The sequence below is a fragment of the Hemitrygon akajei genome, unplaced genomic scaffold (assembly GCF_048418815.1).
Source record: "Hemitrygon akajei unplaced genomic scaffold, sHemAka1.3 Scf000175, whole genome shotgun sequence".
In the NCBI taxonomy this organism is placed as follows: domain Eukaryota; kingdom Metazoa; phylum Chordata; class Chondrichthyes; order Myliobatiformes; family Dasyatidae; genus Hemitrygon; species Hemitrygon akajei.
Genome location: NW_027332061.1, coordinates 708,235 through 731,272, shown reverse-complemented (window position 1 = coordinate 731,272; position 23,038 = coordinate 708,235). Strand labels below are relative to the sequence as shown.

The following is a 23,038-nucleotide window of genomic DNA, read 5'->3' as shown; positions in this document are numbered from 1 at the left end:
TGCCAAAAATGTTAGGTGATTCTCTAATAGCAATTGCCAAAGGTTCCAGCGCAATGTCAAATAATAATGGACTAAGAGGACAAACCTTGCCTGGTACCCCCGAAATAAGCAAAAAAAGTGAGGTGCCGGAGACAATTTTCCACAATATGGACCAGTCACACACAGAATATCTACAGAGTTCTACAAAGACCGATCATGAGTCACCATGGCATTGTGCATGGAAAGTTGTGTTCAACAATACTTTTTTAAGATTTTTGAAGATGATTGTCAATGAGTGTGGGGGAGTGGGTATTGTGCATTGGCAAGCTGCCTCATGACAGCTTGGTCTGGAAGATAACATCCCATGCGGTACAGAGACAGAGCTAGTTGGGTTCAAAAGTTGCCTTGAAGCTAGCAAGCAAAGAGTGGTGGATGAAGGTTTCTCCTCAGAGTGGAGGCGGGTAACTAGTGGTGTACCGCGAGGCTACAGGTTGGGACATTTGATATTCGTTATTTGATAGCAATGATTACAATGCAAGTGCACCAGGCTTGACCAGAAATTTCGCCGATGACAGACAATTAGTAGATGGTACTCACGGTGAATATTATCGAAGCTTATAGGGGATCTAAATGGGCAGAGGATGGGAAATAGATTCCAAAACCAACCCGAGCAGCAACGGTTTCATGCAGAGGCTGGTGATTATGTGGCGGGAACTGCCAGAGGAAGTGGATGAGGTAGACACAATCGTATAATTCCAGAAGCAATTGGGATGTGAAGATGGAAGGAAGAGGCCAGGAGGAAAACGGGCCCAACTTAGAAAATTAGGACCATCTCAGTGTACACTGTGGTCAGCATTGTCTCGATGGGCTGAAGGGTCAGTATCTGTGCTCTGTTTCTCTGTGCCTCTATCGGAAGGATGCTCTAGATATCACTGGACAGACATACAGACATGGTTTGGGAGTTGATGCGAATTGCGGCTCTGATACAGTGAATGGCTGTACTGTCACATTTGCAAAGTAATCCAACTCTCTCTGACTCACTGTCTGCTTGTTGTGTGTAATTCAGGGCATCACCAGAAGGCGGCGCTGTCCTGCACCGGGATCAGAGTGTAAACAAGACGACGACAATCAACAACCGTCAGTCAGAATCAGAATGGCTACAGGTATGTTTACCTGGATCTTTATAACTAAACTTCTGCCCTGTTGGTGCACAATAGTTCAGATGAAGAAGCTTACACAGGCGCTAACAGGGCAGAGAAAAAGTTTCATCAAGCAGTGTCATTGATCCCACTGGTAAAGTGATTTGTGTAATCGATCGGTCCAACAGTTCCAGCGAAGGGACCTGACACCAGTAATGGTCGAATGACTCCACTCACCAGGCAAAGCTTCACCTGAGTGAAAGGAGCCGGAGACCCTGAATCAGCAGGTTGAGAGTGAAACACGAACAGGAATGTGACAGCGGTGTTGTTTGTTACGTAAAAGTCTACAGACAGACGGACATACTTTATTGATCCCGAGGGAAATTGGATTTCGTTACAGCCGCACCAACCACGGGTAGTGTAGAAGTATAGCAATATAAAACCATAAATAATAATAATTTAATCATGCCAAGTGGAAATAAGTCCAAGACCCGCCTATTGGCTCAGGGTGTCTGACACTCCGAGGGAGGAGTTGTAAAGTTTGATGACAACAGGCAGGAATGACTTCCTATGACGCTCAGTGTTGCATCTCGGTGGAATGAGTCTCTGGCTGAATGTACTCCTGTGCCTAACCAGTACATTGTGGAGTGGATGGGAGATATTGTACAAGAGGGCATGCAACTTGGACAGCATCCTCCTTTCAAACACCACCGTCAGAGAGTCCAGTTCCACCCCTACAACATCACTGGCCTTATGAATGAGTTTGTTGATTCTGTTGGTATCTGCTATCATCAGCCTGCTGCCCAAGCACACAACAGCAAACATGATAGCACTGGCCACCACAGCCTGGTAGACATTGAATCTTTGGACACTCCCTTACTTTGTTCAAAATATAGTCTTTCTGTTCTTGCACATTTTTAAAAAATCTATTCAATATACATAAGTGGTTTACTTGTTTACTTATTTTTTTAAATTTTATTATTATTTTTCACTGCTAGATTACCTATTGCATTGAACTGCTGCTGCTAAGTTAACAAATTTCACGTCACATGCCTGTGATAATAAACCTAATTCTGATACTGTTTTACATGTGCAAGTTTACCCTTCAAGTTCCCGTGTTCCGGGGCAAACTGTCCCAGCCGAACCAGATAACAAACAACCCCATCCGGTAACGTACTTGTGAATCTCCCCGACACTCTTCCCAGCTGAATCACATCCATCCTGTAGATTGTTAGCAACTGCATCCTTAGCAAATGCAAAGCTCTCTCAGTGAGATTTTGTTTAGCTACTGGAACTGCACGCACGACTCTCCCTTTGCCAATGAATTGTATAGTTGCTACATGACAATTATTATTCAGGAGACGGGATGGGACCCAGGGGACCAGGCATCATGGGCTTCAAGGTTATGTTCAATCTGTAACCCAGGGGACTGGACGTTGTCCATCTCAAGGCAGAGGTCAGTCTTTGACCCAGGGGACAAGACAGTGTGTGACAAAGCAACCGGAGAACGTGTGATCTGGAAGATCGGACTACGAGTAATCCAGTGGCTTGTCTGTGAGTGATACAGGTGACTGGACAGTTTGTGATCCAGGGAGATTTATGTCTGTGGGAGATAATCCCAGTGATAATTCCCGGTATCTGCTGATGCCGTTCCATTAATAACCGCTGGTTATTGGTGTGTTCAGCTAATGCGTAGTCGGTGATCAGTATTACTGTGTCTATCCAGTTCTTTTTCTGGGAGTCGATGTGTCCACTCACTGGCTTACGGGGATGGTCACCTGGCAGGATGTGTGGTTCACATTCACCAGCACAGTCCCACTCCAAATCCGGTTAGCCGGAGTCCCGGCCCCATTGCAGACACCCATTGTGAATCCTTGTTCGAGCATAAATCACTCTAAACCTGCAATTCATCACTTACTGCAGGTGGGAAATTAAATCGGGTACAGAAAGTACTCAAGAGGCTTTTACCAGGCAACTCATCGAGGAAAGATGATCGAGACACGGGAAGCAAGGTTCCAAAGCAGGGTCAGATTGAGAGCAATGTCCCAATGGAATGCGGTCCGGCCGCAGAGGAGGAGGAGCAAATTCAGCCCAGAGACAGTGATGTCAGAGACACTGAAAGGGACCCTGGAACCGGCACAAGTGAGGCGACTGCCTGTCAGCCCAGAGACAGTGACGTCAGAGACACTGAGCAGGACCCTGGAACCAGCACAAGTGAGGCGACTGCCTGTCAGCTCGGAAACTCATTAAACACGGAATTGTCAAGTGCCCAACAGGGAGTGGGTGAGTAAAACATGAGGGTGATGTGTTCGCAGAATGACGTGGGAAGTGGGTAAATGTGATTCCTTGCTGGAGGGTTGGTCAGAGAGGGGAAAGTGTGGGCGTGGTGCATGCGGTGTAGTGTGGCACCGGTTACCGCACTACAGGAAATGTCCTACCTGTTCTGAGGATTTCCAGGATGTGTATCGGAGGAAATGCAGCTATCCGGATAAGAGAGTATGTCCAGGATATGAGTTATGGGAAATGTATTCACCAGGATAGAGAGAGTATCTCTGGGAAGCGACAGTCCCAACATTTATTGCCCATTTTAAACTGAAATCGGTGAGTGGATGGGACGGTGGGAGAGACAGGTTTCTGGTGAATGGGTTCCTTCTGGGAACGTCTAGCACAGCGCATTGATGGGTCGGTTTTTTAAGGCCAGTGTTGGAGATTAGGGCAAAATACGTGTTTCCAGCTGAAAGCAGGTAAACACTGAGGTTCAAGACATGACTGGTTTGTTAGGGCTGGGTGAAGCAGTGGAGACAAGCGATATTTGAGTTTGTGACTACATTCTCATTTTATATTCGCAGAGCCAGAGTTTACAATCTCCGACCTCCTGGCAGAGGGGGGCGAGTATCGACTGTACCAACTGACCAAGTTCTACAGGAACAGACTCAAACATGCAATTGAAGAAAAGGTTGAAAGACTCGGTTGGATGTTGACAAAGGAGGGACATTTCAGTAGAGAAGAAAATGAGGTGAGTGTATTCAGTGTAATGCCACTGAACTGCTGGTATCAGAGGGAATAGTGATCGATATTAATCTCCTGCACGTTCTAGGAGTTCTACATGGCAATGGAGACTTTGCTCTCTGACTTGTCTTCAGTAGATCTGATTCGGCTGTTCAGGTGGGGAGCACTGGGAACTGCAGGTTCAGAGTCACCTTCTCCTCTCACACCTGCTGTATTTATCAGTGTACCGGACCTCAGTCAGACCTTTGTCTTCAGTAGATCTGGTTTCAGCTGTTCAGGTGGGGAGCACTGGGAACTGCAGGTTCAGAGTCACCTTCTCCTCTCACACCTGCTGTATTTATCAGTGTACCGGAACTCAGTAAGACCTTTGTCTTCAGTAGATCTGTTTCAGCTGTTCAGGTGGGGAGCACTGGGAACTGCAGGTTCAGAGTCACCTTCTCCTCTCACACCTGCTGTATTTATCAGTGTACCGGATCTCAGTCAGACCTTTGTCTTCAGTAGATCTGTTTCAGCTGTTCAAATGGGGAGCACTGGGAACTGCAGGTTCAGAGTCACCTTCTCCTCTCACACCTGCTGTATTTATCAGTGTACCGGACCTCAGTCAGGCCTTTGTCTTCAGTAGATCTGTTTCAGCTGTTCAGGTGGGGAGCACTGGCAACTGCAGGTTCAACGTCACCTTTTCCTCTGACACCTGCTGTATTTATCAGTGTACCGGAACTCAGTAAGACCTTTGTCTTCAGTAGATCTGTTTCAGCTGTTCAGGTGGGGAGCACTGGGAACTGCAGGTTCAGAGTCACCTTCTCCTCTCACACCTGCTGTATTTATCAGTGTACCGGATCTCAGTCAGACCTTTGTCTTCAGTAGATCTGTTTCAGCTGTTCAAATGGGGAGCACTGGGAACTGCAGGTTCAGAGTCACCTTCTCCTCTCACACCTGCTGTATTTATCAGTGTACCGGACCTCAGTCAGGCCTTTGTCTTCAGTAGATCTGTTTCAGCTGTTCAGGTGGGGAGCACTGGGAACTGCAGGTTCAACGTCACCTTTTCCTCTGACACCTGCTGTATTTATCAGTGTACCGGACCTCAGTCAGACCTTTGTCTTCAGTAGATCTGTTTCAGCTGTTCAGGTGGGGAGCACTGGGAACTGCAGGTTCAACGTCACCTTTTCCTCTGACACCTGCTGTATTTATCAGTGTACCGGACCTCAGTCAGACCTTTGTCTTCAGTAGATCTGTTTCAGCTGTTCAGGTGGGGAGCACTGGGAACTGCAGGTTCAACGTCACCTTTTCCTCTGACACCTGCTGTATTTATCAGTGTACCGCACCTCAGTAAGACCTTTGACAAGGTTCCGCACGGTAGGTTAGTTAGGAAGGTTCAATCGTTAGGTATTAATATTGAAGTTGTGAAATGGATTCAACAGTGGCTGGATGGGAGATCCCAGAGAGTATTGGTGGATAACTGTTTGTCAGGATGGAGGCCAGTGACTGGTGGTGTGCCTCAGGGATCTGTAATGGGTCCAGTGTTGTTTGTAATGTACATAAATGATCTGGATGATGGGGTGGTACATTGGATTACTAAGTATGCAGAGGACACTAAGATAGGTGGCGTTGTGGATAATGAAGTAGGTTTTCAAATCTTACAGAGAGATTTAGGCCAGTTAGAAGAGTGGGCTGAAAGATAGCAGATGGAGTTTAATGCTGATAAGTGTGAGGTGCTACATTTTGGTAGGACTAATCAAAATAGGACATACATGGTAAATGGTAGGGCATTGAGGAATGCAGTATAACAGAGTGAACTATTAATAATGGTGCATAGTTCACTGAAGGTGGAATCTCATGTGGATAGGGTGGTGAAGAAAGCTTTTGGTATGCTGTCCTTCATAAATCAGAACATTGAGTACAGGAGTTGGGAAGTAAAGATAAATTGTTCAAGGCATTGGTAAGGCCAAATTTGGAGTATTGTGTACAGTTCTGGCCACTGAAATATAGGAAAGATGTCAACAAAATATAGAGAGTACAGAGGAGATTTACTAGAATGTTAACTGGGTCTCAGCACCTAAGTACAGAGAAAGGTTGAACAAGTTAAGTCTTTATTCTTTAGAGCGTTGAACTTTGGGGGGGGGGGAGTTGATAGAGGCATTTAAAATTATGAGGGGATAGATAGAGTTGACGTGCATAGGGTTTTTTCCATTTAGAGTAGACGAGATTCAAACAAGAGGACATGAGTTGAGAGTTGGGTGCAAAAGTTTAGGGGTAACACAAGGGGGAACTTCTTTACTCAGAGAGTGGTAACTGTGTGGAATGAGCTTACAGTAGAAGTGGCAAAGGCAGGTTCAATATTGTCATTTTAAAAACTGGATATGTATATGGACAGGAAAGGAATGGAGGGTTATGGGCTGAGTGCAGGTAGGTGGGACTAGGTGAGAGTAAGCGCTCGGCACGGACTGTGTTACTGTGCTGTAATAGTCATATTGTTGTATGACATAAGTGCAAGGGCTGCATATCTGGACTGTTGAACAGGCATTCAGTCTAAAATTAATTTTGCATCTTATCAGGACCGTCGGTCAAACTCACCTCAGCTCATTAATCCAGGATGAATATTAATCTGTGAGATTCGCCATGTCTGTCCATCTACTCCACAATAAATTAATTGTTTGCTTTTATAGAAAGTCACTGAACTGACAGAGAAGGGAAACCGGACAGAGAGTTCCAGACTCTTCCTCAGTTTGGTGATGGGCAAAGGCTCCCGGGCCCGGAGGGCGATGTGGGAATCCTTTGTGATGTGGAGGACAGAGTTACCGAAGTTGGACAGGATACTGAGGGAAATACAGGAGCTCGGTATGTTAAAACCACGCACTGAACACAAAGGCACATTGAACTGAATAGTTGTAATTATTTTAGTTCTGTTTTCATGAACTCTTTTATTGATTTAAACAGGTCCTGACCCAGAGGAATACATCAACATCGCACAAGGGTTGTCTGAGTTACCCACTGAACTGACAGGTGAGTGATGAAATCCTCAATTCACACCACATCTCAAATGTTAGACTGTGACTTGGCAGAATCTGGGAACGAAAATCCACCATCAATCATTCGCCGATCTCTGGTTTCAGGTTACAATTCAGATCATCTCTCGTTGCAGCCTGAACATTGTAAAATGTATTTTTCCAGCTGTTCCAGCTGTTGATGTATTAATCCAGTCCTTGTGTCTCTGAACCTTCCACTCCGGGTCCTAACGCTCTGAGAATCCCCACACACCCCAGACAGGCTCCTGACACACTGTATGACCCAGTCCAGGTGACCTTTCTCTCTTCAGACCTTTCAGATTCCCAAGCACCTTCTCCTTCGTAAAAGCAGCTGCACTCAATTCTGTTTCTCAAACCTCCACTTACCTCACATGCCACCTGCAACATCCTGGTGAACCTGTTCTGCATCCTCTCCAATCATTCCCAGTGTTGGACAATCAGAAGTGAACACAATACTCAGGGGTGTCAAACTCATTTTAGGTTACGGGCCGGATTGAGCAAAATGCAGCTTCATGCGGGCCGGATCAGTCGGACGCGTGCGAACGCAGCTTTCGTTGCCTCCGTTTTTTCAGCCTGCTCTCATGTGTTTCAGTCTCTGCTATAACTACAAAGTGTTTCATTTTACAAATTCCATTTCTTATGAAGAAGACTGCCGAATAAACACTAAAAACCCTGAAAACCTGGTACCTGAATAAACTCAGCATTAGCCATATCATACACCATAGGCGCTTCGATTACTGAGGCCAGCTTTAATAGTAATTAGATATTATCTTGCAGGCCAAAGATAATTCCACCGCGGGCCGGATTTGGCCCGCGGGCCTTGAGTTTGACATATATGCTCTAGATGCACCTTAAAACCATCAGACTTAGGCAGACAATTAAGCCATTCAGCTCAGTGAATTTGCTCCGCAATTCCTCTCAACCCCATTATCCTGCCTTCTGTAAATGTTGACGCTCTTCCGAATCAAGAACATATACCCATTGACTTGTCTTCCTCTGCCAACTCTGAGAATAATTTCACAGATTCACCACCCGCCAGCGAAAGCAATTTCTCACAATATGGTTCCCCGCCAGCCAGGGCAATTCACCACAGTTCCCAGGCATGTTAACCTTGTGTATGAGCCTCCCATGTGGGAACCTTGTCAAAGATTCTACCAATATCCAAGTAGACAACATCCATCTGTAACTTCATCCATCACCTTTGTCACCTCCTGGAGGAACTCAATTAAGTTAGCCAGACACAAGCCCCACCCAAAGCCTTGCTGATGAACCCTCAAACATTCTCCCTTTCATACTCCCATGCGGCAGAAAATATAAAAAGCTGAAGGTACGTACCACCAGCCTCAAGGACAGCTTTAATTCTGCATTTATGACTATTGAATGGTCACCTACTATGTTATTACTGGCTCCTAATAATAAGAGAATTTTATATATAAAATTGTAACATTATGTATCTCATAAACAATAACTACTTATTTAGATAGCCATAATACGTACAGAAAAGCGGAAAGAATACCTTTAGCGTATGAACGAATTTAAGAACAACTGATAATCAATTATGTTATTCTATATCCAACACTGAGGAAAGCAGACATCTTTCAATGTTATATTGTATCAAAAAACATTTGATTCTCTCCCTTGGTTGGCTAACAGAACTTCCAAGTATATATAAGATTCATCCAGTACTTGTGAAATTTCTACAACATCTAATAAAGCACTGGTGGACAATAATCACCCTATTAACAACCACAAATGAACAACCACCGTTATCAAAATAAATGTAGGGATTTCCCATTGTGAATCTTTAAGCCCACTATGGTTTTGTCCGGCTTTAAACCCGATCATAATTTACTGAAACGGAGAAATCTCAGGTATAAAATCAGAAAAAAAAACAAATTATACCTTGACACTGCTATACATTGATGATTCGAAATTATTTGCTCTTGCATCAGTAAAGCTAAGACAAATAATTCAAATAATGGAACTAATTTCCAAAGGTATAAACTTGAGACTAGAAAAGTACAGAACATGAAACATAAAGAAAGGTGCAATAAAGCCGGCAGAATATCAAACAGGCATCAGGATACAAGGCAGCCGATGGGTGAATATGAAACATATACGTAGGATATCAATAAGCAAGGAAAATAGATCATCTTGTGATAAAGGAAAATCTGAATTTACATCAAGGATGAAGGAAATCTGCCAAACAGAGCTGAACAGTAAAAGTATAACAAAGGGAGTAAACATTCACTGGGCCCATATTGATGGATTCTTTTGGTATAGTTTCCTGGTCTGAAGCGGATCTAGAAAATACGCAAAGAAAAGTAAGAACTTAAAGAACAATTTCTAGCAGACACCATGTGCACTGGAGCGCACTTTGATACGAAATAGGACGGTGTGAGTATGATGCGTCACAGATCGAAAACAAATGACACAACAGTCAGATAAAAACTCTCAGAATCAGGTTTAATATCACGGACAGAAGTTGTGAAAATTGTTTTCAGTGTCAGCAGCACAATTGTAGAAACAGGATTGTATCAGCGTGATTTAATCAGTCTGATGGCCTGGTGGAAGAAGCTGTCCCGGAGCCTGTTGGTCCTGGCTTTTATGCTGCGGTGCCGTTTCTCCGATGGGAGGAGCTGGGACAGTGTGTGTTTGGTGAGACTTGGGTCCAGAATGATCCTCTGGGCCCTTTTTACCTTCCTGTCTCTGTAATGTCCTGAATAGTGGGAATTTCACATCGACAGATGGGCTGGGCTGTCCGCACCACTCTCCGCAGAGTCCTGCGATCGAGGGAAGTACGGTTCCCGTACCGGGCAGTGACGCAGCTAGTCGGGATGCTCTCAGTTGCACCCCTGTAGAAAATCGTTCGCATTCGGAGGCCCAAACCAAGCCTCCTCAACCATCTGAGGTGAAAGAGGTGCTGTTGTGCCGTGTTTTCACCCACAGCTGGTGTGTACAGACCACGTGAGGTCCTCAGTGATGTTTCTGCCGAGGAACTTAAAGCTGTTCAGACTCTCAACCCCAGATCCATTGAGGTCAACAGGGGTTAGTCTATCTCCATTCCTCCTGATTTTGCGACATTGCAACCATTTCCCTCGTTTTTCCGACATTGAGGGAGAAGTTGTTTTTTTGACACCATTGTGTCAGGGTGATGACTTCTTCCATGTAGGCTACCTCGTTATTATTTGAGATTTGGCCAATAAATATTGTATCCTCAGCAAATTTAATTAGCAGATTGGAGCTGTGGGTGGCGACACAGTCATGCGTATACAGAGAGTAAAGGAGGGGGCTTAGGACACAGCCCTGAGGGGCACCTATATTGAGTGGCAGAGGTGAGGGAGCCCACTCTTACCACTTGCCGCACAAGACAGGGTGAAGGCCGAGGTCACTGAGCTTCTGGTCAAGCCTGGAGGGAATGATGGTGTTGAATGCTGAACTGTAGTCCAAGAGCAGCATTCTCACATAGACATCCCTCTTCTCGGGATGTTTAAAGACAGTGTGTAGAGCAGTGAGTGTTGTGTCGATCGGTTGTGTCAGTAGGAGAATTGTAGTGGGTCCAGTGCGTGAGGCAGCAAGCTGCAGATGTAGTCCATAGACAGCCTCTCAAAGCATTTGCTTATTATTGAGGTACATGTGATAGGACGCCAGACGTTCAGACATGCTGCCTTGGTGGTTTCAGGTACAGCGACAATGGTGGATGATTTGAAGCAGGAGGGCACTCTACACTTTGAGGGGGAGAGATTAAAAAATATCTGTAAACACACCTGTCCAGTTGTCCCGCGCATTAATCCCCCTGGGATGCCGTCCTGTCCCGCAGCCTTGTGACTGTCCACTCGCTGGAAACACCCGCGTACTTCAGACCCAGAGATGACCAATGTGCAGACCGCTTTGGCGGCTCTCCTCGGGGGCTCAGTGTTGGCGATATCGAACCGAGCGTGAAAAGATTTAGCTCCTCTGGGAGACAGACAGCACTTAGCTCTGAAATCAGTGACGGTGTGTAGACCTGGCCATAAGCTGTGTGTGTTGTTGGCGGAGAGTTGTCCCCGAATCCTGTCTCTGTATTGTCGTTTCACTGTCTGGATGACTTTGCACAGATCGGAGCTGCGTTTCCGGAGCTCCAGCTGATCACCGGCAATGTAAGCTGTCGGTCACGCGGCAAGTGCTGTTCACACGGAACGGTTGATCCAGAGTTGCTGGTTTGGGCAATCCTGACTGGTTTCTGGTGGCAAACATTCCCCCTCGGTGACAATAACACACATCTGGGGGACGTATTACACAGCTGTGATAATAACAGCCGGGAACTCCTGCAGTAACCTGAAAGTTTTACGCAGCAGCACCAGGTGCTCCAGATGCGGGGAACAAAAGGATTTGAGGGCATGGACATGCCGGGGTTCCACCAAGCATTCAGGACCATGAAGCAAAGCATACCCTCAGTCCTTGTCTCTTCCCTGGTGGGTGTGTGTGTGTGTGTGTGTGTGTGTGTGTGTGTGTGTGTGTGTGTGTGTGTGTGTGTGTGTGTGTGTGTGTGTGTGTGTGTGTGTGTGTGTGTGTGTGTGTGTGTGTGTGTGTGTGTGTGTGGTGCTGAATGATGGCACGATCATTAGTGACTGTTGGGATCTGCAGACATGGGAACAGTAGGAAAACGGGCAGCTGGGATGCAAGCGTTTGGCTCAGCCACTAAGCCCGGTGGAAGCGTTTCTTCCGACAGCAGAAGGGGTAAAGGCGGGTTACTGGTTCCTTACAACCAGTCGCTTTGGGCAGATGGGTCTGGGCGGCCGTGATTGGCAGTTCACCCAGCAACAGGAAAGCTCTGATCTCAAACATCCACTGCTCTGTAACTGTACCCCTCATGGGGAAGAGTTTGGGAGTAAACCCAGTGGATCTATAGCCCCTAAGTCAGTGTTAAACGGTGTTCAACGCAGACTGGCATCTTCCGAAACACCTCTGGTGCCAAGCTGTGTCAGCCTCTGCCGTTCCTTTTTGTTCATCAGATGCAGGGAGAGAGGGAGCTTGCTACATCGGCAAAAGCTTCCTCTCCATATCGGAGTGACCTGGCTTGCAGGGGCAGGACATCCTCAGTCGACTCTGACAGACGGAGGCCTCATTAGACAGAGCCCCACACCCCACAGCAAGACTGATGAGTAGCAGTTATCAAGACTTCATCACCCTTTCCCACAAACACGACGTACATCACTGGGACAGACGCTTGTGGTTTCTTCCATTAACAGAGATTCCATCTTTCCACTAATTCTCCATCACTGCGATTGAAAACTAGCCATTTTCTTTCTTGTCATTCCGATGGGTTATCAATCCACAGGTTCACTGTGATTCTTCCCCAGGCACTGCCCGACTTGAGTATTTCCGGCATATTCTGCTCCTGTTTTGATGCAAGAGCAGTGGACACCCGTGACACCCCAGTGTGTAGCTTTGCCAAAATGCACGTTGTCCTGCTCTCCATATTCCCACACCAGGTCAACATTAACATCATCTGTTAATGACGCAACAATGCTTTAAATGCAGTGAAATGTTGTAACGGGAGTGCAGTCAGGATTGCAATAGGATATCGGGGAATGTTCACCTCCATCAGTAATTAGTGTCAAAATATGAGGATTGGATATTTTTCTGAGACAATCATCGCTGTTAGTTCCTGTGTGTGTGAACAGAATTTTACTTTCTGTCCTAATATCCATGGAAGCATTGAATTAATTCATATAATCTCAAACACTGAATATTGGAATGCAGTTATAAAGACCTTTGTCAGTTGAGCTAGTTAACATTTTGAATATGTTCTCTGTTCCCATGGAAGATGTTCAACAGAAACACAAGGAGACTCTGCGGGCACAAACTGAAACACTGAGAGTGAACACGATCCTGATGAGGGAGAAGGTGAAGGTTTTCCAGCTGGTTGATCGATACGCTGAGCTCACGGTCATTTCTACTCTTCGAGATTGGACACTGGTGGAACATGAGCTGCTGGCAAGAGGCAGAGACCACGAGGATTATAGACAGAAACATCTCCGCAGGGAGCTGGAAAAAATCCGGACTGATCAGTTGTTCCAGAGCAGCTTTTCCCGGAGTAAATCCAAATCTGGGAGTTCGGCAGCAGTGGCCGGAGTCCCAGGGATCGGGAAAACCACAATGGTACAAAAGATTGTAAATGACTGGGCCACGGGAAAAATTTACCAACAGTTCCAGTTCGTCTTCAGTTTCAAGTTCCGAGATTTAAACACGATCAATTGTACAATAAACCTCTCGAACCTGGTGCTGTTTTTCTATCCTTACCTCGGGAATGTCCTGAAATCACTGTGGAAGAACCCAGAGGGAATGCTATTTATATTTGATGGTTTGGATGAATTCAACGACACAATTGATTTTGCTGACAGCCGGAGAAACACGGACCCTCAGGACTCTTGCACAGATCCTGAATTCCGGTGCAAGGTGTCTGACATAGTGTACAGTTTAATCCAGGGCAAACTGCTCCCAGGGTGTTCAGTGCTGGTGACCACCCGTCCCACTGTGTTACATTTATTGAAAAAGGCAAAGATCGGTGTCTGGGCTGAAATCCTGGGATTTGTTGGTGAGGAACGGAAGGAATATTTCAACAGGCATTTTGAAGATCAGACGGTGGCAGCAGCTGTTTTCAAACACGTGCATGAGAACGAGATTCTGTACACCATGAGCTACAACCCCTCCTACTGCTGGATCCTCGCTCTGACACTGGGCCCCTTCTTCACACAAAGAGTCAGGGACCCGCAGAGAGTTCCCAAGACCATCACCCAACTGTACTCCTACTATATTTACAACATCCTGAAAAACCACAGCCGTGAGATTGAGAGACCCCGTGATGTGTTACTCAGGGTGGGTCAGATGGCCTACAGAGGAGTTTCCGAGAAGAAGATTGTGTTTGCAGACGGAGATTTGATCAAGTTCAATCTGCAGCCTTCCCAGTTCCTGTCCGGGTTCCTGATGGAGCTTTTGGAGAGAGAGGATTCTGCCCAGAGCGTGGTGTACACATTCCCACACCTCACCATTCAAGAGTTTGTAGCTGCAGTCGCACAATTCCTGACTGTACATCCCGAGGATATCCTGAAATTCCTCACTGAAGCCCACAAGACAAAAGATGGGCGATTTGAGGTATTTCTCCGTTTTGTTGCTGGTCTCTCCAACCCAATGACAGCTCGGGGCCTGGAGGAGTTTCTGGGTCCATTTCCTCATCAAACAACCTGCCGGGTGATTGATTGGGTGAAGGAGGAGGTTAAACACCAGAGTAGAAACACGGGTGACATTGGTAGAAGGAGACTCCTGAACACATTGCACTACCTGTTTGAGTCTCAGAATCGTGGACTGGCTCAGGCCGCACTGGGATCTGTGGAAACACTGTCATTCAGTGGAATGACACTGACCCCGGTTGACTGCGCGGTCCTGTCTCATGCCATCGGACTCTGTGATACAATAAAACATCTCAACCTGGAGAACTGCCACATTCAGTGTGAAGGAATCCAGCGGCTGGGACCCGGGCTGCACAAGTGCCAGGAGTTGAGGTAACTTGATTTATCTCTCACTCAGAAATGTGAAACTGTTCCATTGTGCTGTTTCAATGTAAACGGATTTGGGTAAAACTGCAGTAAATCAGATTGAGATGAATTGTGACAAATGCCACCCCCCTTCATCCCGTGCGATCACACTTCCCCATCCCCCTTCATCCTGTGCGAACACTCTTCCCAATCCCCCTTTTTTCCTGTTGGATTTCTCTTAGCCATTAACCTTCCTCTTGTCAGATTTCTCTTCCACACCCCCGTTCCTGCTGTGGGATCTCTCTTCCCTATCCACTTCCTCCTGTGGGATCTCTCTTCTGAACCCCTTCCTCCTGTGGGATCTCTCTTCCCAACCCCTTCCTCCTGTGTGATCTCTCTTCCAGATCCCCCTTCCTCCTGTGGCATCTCTCTTCCCCATCCCCCTTCCTCCTATGGGATCTCTCTTCCCAACTCCTTCCTACTGTGGGATCTCTCTTCCCCATCACCCTGCCTTCTGTGTGATCTCACTTCCCGATCCCTTTCCTCCTGTGGTATCTCTCTTCTCCATCCCCCTTCCTCCTGTGGTATCTCTCTTCTCCATCCCCTTCCTCCTGTCGGATCACTTTCCCCATCCCCCTTCCTCCTGTGGGATCTCTCTTCCCAACTCCTTCCTCCTGTGGGATCTCTCTTCCCCATCACCCTGCCTTCTGTGTGATCTCACTTCCCGATCCCTTTCCTCCTGTGGTATCTCTCTTCTCCATCCCCCTTCCTCCTGTGGTATCTCTCTTCCCAACTCCTTCCTCCTGTGGGATCTCTCTTCCCCATCACCCTGCCTTCTGTGTGATCTCTCTTCCCGATCCCTTTCCTCCTGTCGGATCACTTTCCCCATCACCCTTACTGTGGGATCTCTCTTCCCCATTCCCATCCTCTTGTGGGATCTCTCATCCCCATCACTCTTCTTCCTGAGGGATCTCTCTTCCCCATCCCCTTCCTCCTCTGGGATCTCAATAACCCATCCCCTTCCTCCTGTGGAATCTCTCTTCCCCATCCCCCTTAATCGTGTGGGATCTCCTTTACCCATCCCCCTTCCTCCTGTGGAATCTCTCTTCCCCATCCCCCTTCCTCCTGTGGGATCTCCCTTCCCCATCCCCCTTCCTCCTGTGGAATCTCTCTTCCCCATCCCCCTTAATCGTGTGGGATCTCCTTTACCCATCCCCCTTCCTCCTGTGGAATCTCTCTTCCCCATCCCCCTTCCTCCTGTGGGATCTCCCTTCCCCATCCCCCTTCCTCCTGTGGAATCTCTCTTCCCCATCCCCCTTAATCGTGTGGGATCTCCTTTACCCATCCCCCTACCTCCTGTGGGATCTCTCTTCCCCATCCCCCTTCCTCCTGTGGAATCTCCCTTCCCCATCCTCCTTCCTCCAGTGGGATCTCTCCTTCCCATTCCCCTTTCTCCCGTAGGATCTCTCTTTTCCATCCCCCTTCGACGTGTGGGAACTCTGTTCCCCATCCCACTTCCTCCTGTGGGATTTCTCTTCCCCATCCCCCTTCGTCCTGTGGGATCTCTCTTCCCCATCCCCTTCCTCGTGTAGGATCTCCTTTACCCATCCTCCTTCCTCCTATAGGATCTCTCTTCCCTATCCCTCTTCCTCCTGTTGGATCTCCCTTCACCATCCGCCTTCTTCCTGAGGGATCTCTCTTCCCCATCCCCTTCCTGCTCTGGGATCTCGATAACCCATCCCCTTCCTCCTGTGGAATCTCTCTTCCCCATCCCCCTTAATCGTGTAGGATCTCCTTTACCCATCCCCCTTCCTCCTGTGGAATCTCTCTTCCCCATCCCCCTTCCTCCTGTGGGATCTCCCTTCCCCATCCCCCTTCCTCCTGTGGAATCTCTCTTCCCCATCCCCCTTAATCGTGTGGGATCTCCTTTACCCATCCCCCTTCCTCCTGTGGAATCTCTCTTCCCCATCCCCCTTCCTCCTGTGGGATCTCCCTTCCCCATCCCCCTTCCTCCTGTGGAATCTCTCTTCCCCATCCCCCTTCCTCCTGTGGGATCTCCTTTACCCATCCCCCTACCTCCTGTGGGATCTCTCTTCCCCATCCCCCTTCCTCCTGTGGAATCTCCCTTCCCCATCCTCCTTCCTCCAGTGGGATCTCTCCTTCCCATTCCCCTTTCTCCCGTAGGATCTCTCTTTTCCATCCCCCTTCGACGTGTGGGATCTCTCTTCCCCATCCCACTTCCTCCTATGGGATCTCTCTTAACCCATCCTCCTTCCTCCTATAGGATCTCTCTTCCCTATCCCTCTTCCTCCTGTTGGATCTCCCTTCACCATCCGCCTTCCTCCTGTGGAATCTCTCCTTCCCATTCCCCTTCTCCCGTAGGATCTCACTTTTCTATCCCCCTTCGACCTGTGGGAACTCTGTTCCCCATCCCACCTCCTCCTGTGGGATCTGTCTTCCCCATCCCACTTCCTTCTGTGGGATTTCTCTTCCCCATCCCTCTTCTTCCTGTGGGATCTGTCTTCCCCATCCCACTTCCTTCTGTGGGATATCTCTTCCCCATCCGCATTCCTCCTGTGGGATCTCTCCTTCCCATCCCCATTCCTCCCGTAGGATCACTCTTTCCTATTCCCCTTCCTCGAGTGGGATATGTCTTCCCCAAACCCCCAACTCCTATGGGACCTCTTCCCCATCCCCCTTCCTGCTGTAGGATATGTCTTCCCAGTCCCCCTTCATCCTATGGGATCTCTTTTCCACATCCCCTTTCCTCCTGCAGGATCTCTCTTTCCTATCCCCCTTCCACCTGTGGGAACTCTCTTCCCAATCCCCCCATAACTGTAGTATCTCTTTTCCCCATTCCATTTCCTACTGCGGGATCACTTGTCAACATCCAGCTTCCTCCTGTGGGATCTCTCTTCCCCATTCACCTTCCTCCTGAGGGATCTCTTTTCGCGATCTCCTTCCTCCTGTGGGATATCTCTTCCCCATTCCTTTCTTCCTGTGGGATCTCTCTTCCCCATCCGCTTCCCCATGTAGATTTCATTTCCCGATCTCCTTCCTCCCCTTCGATCTCCCTTCCTGATTCAGCTTCCTACTGCGGGATCTCTCTCCTATATCCACTTCCTCCTCTGGGATCTCTCTTCCCCATCCCCCTTCCTCCTGTGGGATCTCTCTTCCCCATCCCCCTTCCTCCTGTGGGATCTCTCTTCCCCAGCCCCCTTCCTCCTGTGAGACAATGAACAATAGACAATAGGTGCAGAAGTAGACCACTCAGCCCTTCGAGCCCGGTTCCTGCATTGTCCCCATATCCCTTGATTCCCCTATCCATAAGATACCTATCTAGGTCCTTCTTGAAAGCATCCAGAGAATTGGCCTCCACTACCTTCCGAGGCAGTACATTCCAGAACCCCACAACTCTGGGAGAAGTTTTTCCTTAACTCTGTCCTAAATGACCTACCCCTTATTCTCAAACCACGCCCTCTGGTACTGGACTCTCCCAGCATCTGGAACATATTTCCTGCCTCTATCATGTCCAATCCCTTAATAATCTTATATATTTCAATCAGATCCCCTCTCAATCTACTTAATTCCAGTGTGTACAAGCCCAGTCTCTCTAACCTCTCTGCGGCAGACAGTCCAGACATCCCAGGAATCAACCTCGTGAATCTACGCTGCACTTCCTCTACAGCCAGGATGTCCTTCCTTAACCCTGGTGACCAAAACTGTACACAATACTCCAGGTGTGGTCTCACCAGGGCTCTGTACAAATGCAAGAGGATTTCCTTCCTCTTGTACTCAATTCCCTTTGTAATAAAGGCGAACATTCCATTAGCCTTCTTCACTGCCTGCTGCACTTGCTCATTCACCTTCAGTGACTGATGAACAAGGACTCCTAGATCTCTTTGTATTTCTCCCTTACCTAACTCTACACCGTTCAGATAATAATCTGCCTTCCTGTTCTTACTCCCAAAGTGGATAACCTCACACTTATTCACATTAAACGTCATCTGCCAAGTATCTGCCCACTCACCCAGCCTATCCAAGTCACCCTGAATTCTCCTAACATCCTCATCACATGTCACACTGCCACCCAGCTTAGTATCATCAGCAAATTTGCTGATGTTATTCTCAATGCCTTCATCTAAATCGTTGATGTAAATTGTAAACAGTTGTGGTCCCAATACCGAGCCCTGTGGCACCCCACTAGTCACCACCTGCCATTCCGAGAAACACCCATTCACCGCTACCCTTTGCTTTCTATCTGCCAACCAGTTTTCTATCCATGTCAAAGTCTTCCCCCCGATGCCCTGACCTTTGATTTTACCCACCAATCTCCTATGTGGGACCTTATCAAATGCCTTCTGAAAATCGAGGTACACTTTTTCCACTGGATCTCACCCGTCTAACTTCCTGGTTACATCCTCGAAAAACTCCAACAGATTAGTCAAGCATGATTTACCCTTGGTAAATCCATGCTGGCTCGGCCCAATCCCATCACTGCTATCTAGATATGCCACTATTTCATCCTTAATAATGGACTCTAGCATCTTCCCCACCACCGATGTCAGGCTGACAGGTCGATAGTTCTCTGTTTTCTCCCTCCCTACTTTCTTAAAAAATGGGATAACATTAGCCATTCTCCAATCCTCAGGAACTGATCCTGAATCTAAGGAACATTGGAAAATGATTACCAATGCATCCGCAATTTCCAGGGCCACCTCCTTTAGTACCCTAGGATGCAGACCATCTGGACCTGGGGATTCGTCAGCCTTCAGTCCCATCAGTCCAGTCATCACCGTTTCCTTCCTAATGTCAATCGGTTTCATTTCCTCTGTTACCCTCTGTCCTTGGCCCATCCATACATCTGGGAGATTGCTTGTGTCTTCCCTAGTGAAGACAGATCTAAAGTACTCATTAAATTCTTCTGCCATTTCTCTGTTTCCCATAACTATTTCACCCAATTCATTCTTCAAGGGCCCAACATTGTTCTTAACTATCTTCTTTCTCTTCACATACCTAAAAAAGCTTTTGCTATCTTCCTTTATATTCCTGGCTAGCTTGCGTTCGTACCTCATTTTTTCTCCCCGTATTGCCTTTTAAGTTAAGTTCTGTTGTTCTTTAAAAACTTCCCAATCATCTGTCCTCCCACTTACCTTAGCTCTGTCATACTTCCTTTTTTTTAATGCTATGCAATCTCTGACTTCCTTTGTCAACCACTGTGGCCCCTTTCCCCCCTTTGAATCCTTCCTTCTCTGGGGATGAACTGATTTTGCACCTTGCGCATTATTCCCAAGAATACCTGCCATTGCTGTTCCACTGTCTTTTCTGCTAGGCTATCCGTCCAGTCAACTTTGGCCAGCTCCTCCCTCATGGCTCTATAGTTTCCCCTGTTCAACTGCAACACTGACACCTCCGAGCTGCCCTTATCCTTCTCAAACTGTAGATAAAAACATATCATGTTATGGACACTACCTCCTAATGGCTCCTTTACTTCAAGATCGCTTATCAAATCCTGTTCAATACACAAGACTAAATCCAGAATAGCCTTGTCCCTGGTCGGCTCTCGTATAAGCTGTTCCAAGAATGCATCCCGTAGGCACTCTACAAACTCCCTTTCCTGAGGTCCAGCACCAAACTGTTTCTCCCAGTTCACCTGCATGTTGAAATTCCCCATCCTCCTACCTCCTGTGGGATCTCTTTTCCACATCCATTTCCTCCTGTGGGATCTCTCTTCCCCATCCCATTCCTCCTGTCAGATCTCTCTTCCTCATCCCCTTCATCCTGTGGGATCTCGCTTCCCCATCCCCCTCCTTTTGTGGGATCTCTCTTCCCCATCTCCCTTCCTCCTGTGGGATCTCTCTTCCCAATCCCCTTCCTCCTGTGGTATCTCTCTTTCCCATCCCCCTACCTACTGTTGGATCTCTCTTCCTGATTCTGCTTCCTATTGTGGGATCTCTCTTCCGCATCCAATACCTCCTGCCGGAAATTTCTTCCCAATTCCCCTTCCTCCTGTGGGATCTCTCTTCCACATCCCCCTTCCTCCTGTGGGATCTCTCTTCCCCAGCCCCCTTCATCCTGTGGGATTTCTCTCCTCCATCCCCCTACCTCCAGTGGGATCTCTCTTTCCCATTCTCCTTCCTCTTGTGGGATCTCTCTTCCCCATCTCCCTTCCTTCTGTGGGAATTCTCTTCCAGATCCCCTTCCTCCTGTGGCATCTCTCTTTCCCATCCCCCTACCTCCAGTGGGAACTCTCTTTCCCATTCTCCTTCCTCTTGTGGGATCTCTCTTCCCCATCTCCCTTCCTTCTGTGGGAATTCTCTTCTGGATTCCCTTCCTCCTGTGGGATCTCTCTTTCCCATCCCCCTACCACCTGTTGGATCTCTCTTCCTGATTCTGCTTCCTACTGTGGGATCACTCTTCCCCATCCACTTCCTCCTGCCGGAAATTTCCTCCCCATCCCCCGTCCTCCAGTGGGATCTCTCTTACACATCCCCCATCCTCCTGTGGGACAATAGACAATAGGTGCAGAATTAGACCATTCGGCCCTTCGAGCCTGCACCTCCATTTTGAGATCATGGCTGATCATCTACTATCAATACCCGGTTCCTGCCTTGTCCCCATATCCCTTGATTCCCCTATCCATAAGATACCTATATAGCTCCTTCTTGAAAGCATCAAGAGAATTGGCCTCCACTTCCTTCTGAGGCAGTACATTCCAAACACCCACAACTCTCTGGGAGAAATTTTTCCTTAACTCTGTCCAAAATGACCTACCCCTTATTCTCAAACCATGCCCTCTGGTACTGGACTCTCCCAGCATCTGGAACATATTTCCTGCCTCTATCTTGTCCAATCCCTTAATAATCTTCTATGTTTCAATCAGATCCCTTCTTAGTCTCCTTAATTCCAGTGTGTACAAGCCCAGTCTCTCTAACCTCTCTGTGTAAGACAGTCCAGACGTCCCAGGAATTAACCTCGTGAATCTCGGCTGCACTTCCTCTACAGCTAGGATGTCCTTCCATAACCCTGGAGACCAAAACTGTACACAATACTCCAGGTGTGGTCTCACCAGGGATCTGTACAAATGCAAGAGGTTTTCCTTGCTCTTGCACTCAATTCCCTTTGTAATAAAGGCCAACATTCCATTAGCCTTCTTCACTGCCTGCTGCACTTGCTCATTCACCTTCAGTGACTGATGAACAAGGACTCCTAGATCTCTCTGTATTTCTCCCTTACCTAACTCTACACCGTTCAGATAATAATCTGCCTTCCTGTGCTTACTCCCAAAGTGGATAACCTCACACTTATTCACATTAAGCGTCATCTGCCAAGTATCTGCCCACTCACCCAGCCTATCCAATTCACCCTGAATTCTCCTAACATCCTCATCACATGTCACACTGCCACCCAGCTTAGTATCATCAGCAAATTTGCTGATGTTATTCTCAATGCCTTCATCTAAATCGTTGATGTAAATCGTAAACAGCTGTGGTCCCAATTCCGAGCCCTATGGCACCCCACTAGTCACCACCTGCCATTCCGAGAAACACCCATTCACCGCTACCCTTTGCTTTCTATCTGCCAACCAGTTTTCTATCCATGTCAATGTCTTCCCCCCGGTGCTGTGAGCTTTGATTTTACCCACCAATCTCCTATGTGGGACCTTATCAAATGCCTTCTGAAAATCGAGGTACACTACATCCACTGGATCTCACCCGTCTAACTTCCTGGTTACATCCTCGAAAAACTCCAACAGATCAGTCAAGCATGATTTACCCTTGGTAAATCCATGCTGGCTCGGCCCAATCCTATCACTGCTATCTAGATATGCCACTATTTCATCCTTAATAATGGACTCTAGCATCTTCCCCACCACTGATGTCAGGATGACAGGTCGTTAGTTCTCTGTTTACTCCCTCCCTCCTTTCTTAAAAAGTGGGATAACATTAGCCATTCTCCAATCCTCAGGAACTGATCCTGAATCTAAGGAACATTGGAAAATGATTACCAATGCATCCGCAATTTCCAGGGACACCTCCTTTAGTACCCTAGGATGCAGACCATCTGGACTTGGGGATTTCTCAGCCTTCAGTCCCATCAGTCTACTCATCACCGTTTCCTTCCTAATGTCAATCTGTTTCATTTCCTCTGTTACCCTATTTCCTTGGCCCATCCATACATCTGGGAGATTGCTTGTGTTTTCCTTAGAGAAAACAGATCTAAAGTACTCATTAAATTTTTCTGCCATTTCTCTGTTTCCCATATAAATTTCACCCAATTCATTCTTCAAGGGCCCAACATTGTTCTTAACTATATTCTTTCTCTTCACATACCGAAAAAAGCTTTTGCTATCTTCCTTTATATTCCTGGC

At 47.3% G+C, this 23,038-nt stretch overlaps 1 protein-coding gene across 1 annotated transcript in view; it reads left to right on the top strand.

The window, feature by feature from the left end:
* The window catches only part of LOC140724232 (NACHT, LRR and PYD domains-containing protein 3-like), a 31,275-nt gene that overhangs the window by 4,135 nt on the left and 4,102 nt on the right, over nucleotides 1-23,038 (top strand). The window contains exons 3-8 of the mRNA XM_073038713.1: nucleotides 1,046-1,142; nucleotides 3,042-3,401; nucleotides 3,968-4,134; nucleotides 6,791-6,962; nucleotides 7,062-7,127; nucleotides 12,960-14,694. Coding sequence (XP_072894814.1) covers nucleotides 1,133-1,142; nucleotides 3,042-3,401; nucleotides 3,968-4,134; nucleotides 6,791-6,962; nucleotides 7,062-7,127; nucleotides 12,960-14,694 — 2,510 coding nt within the window. The 5' untranslated portion in view covers nucleotides 1,046-1,132. The remainder of the gene's footprint in view (nucleotides 1-1,045; nucleotides 1,143-3,041; nucleotides 3,402-3,967; nucleotides 4,135-6,790; nucleotides 6,963-7,061; nucleotides 7,128-12,959; nucleotides 14,695-23,038) is intronic.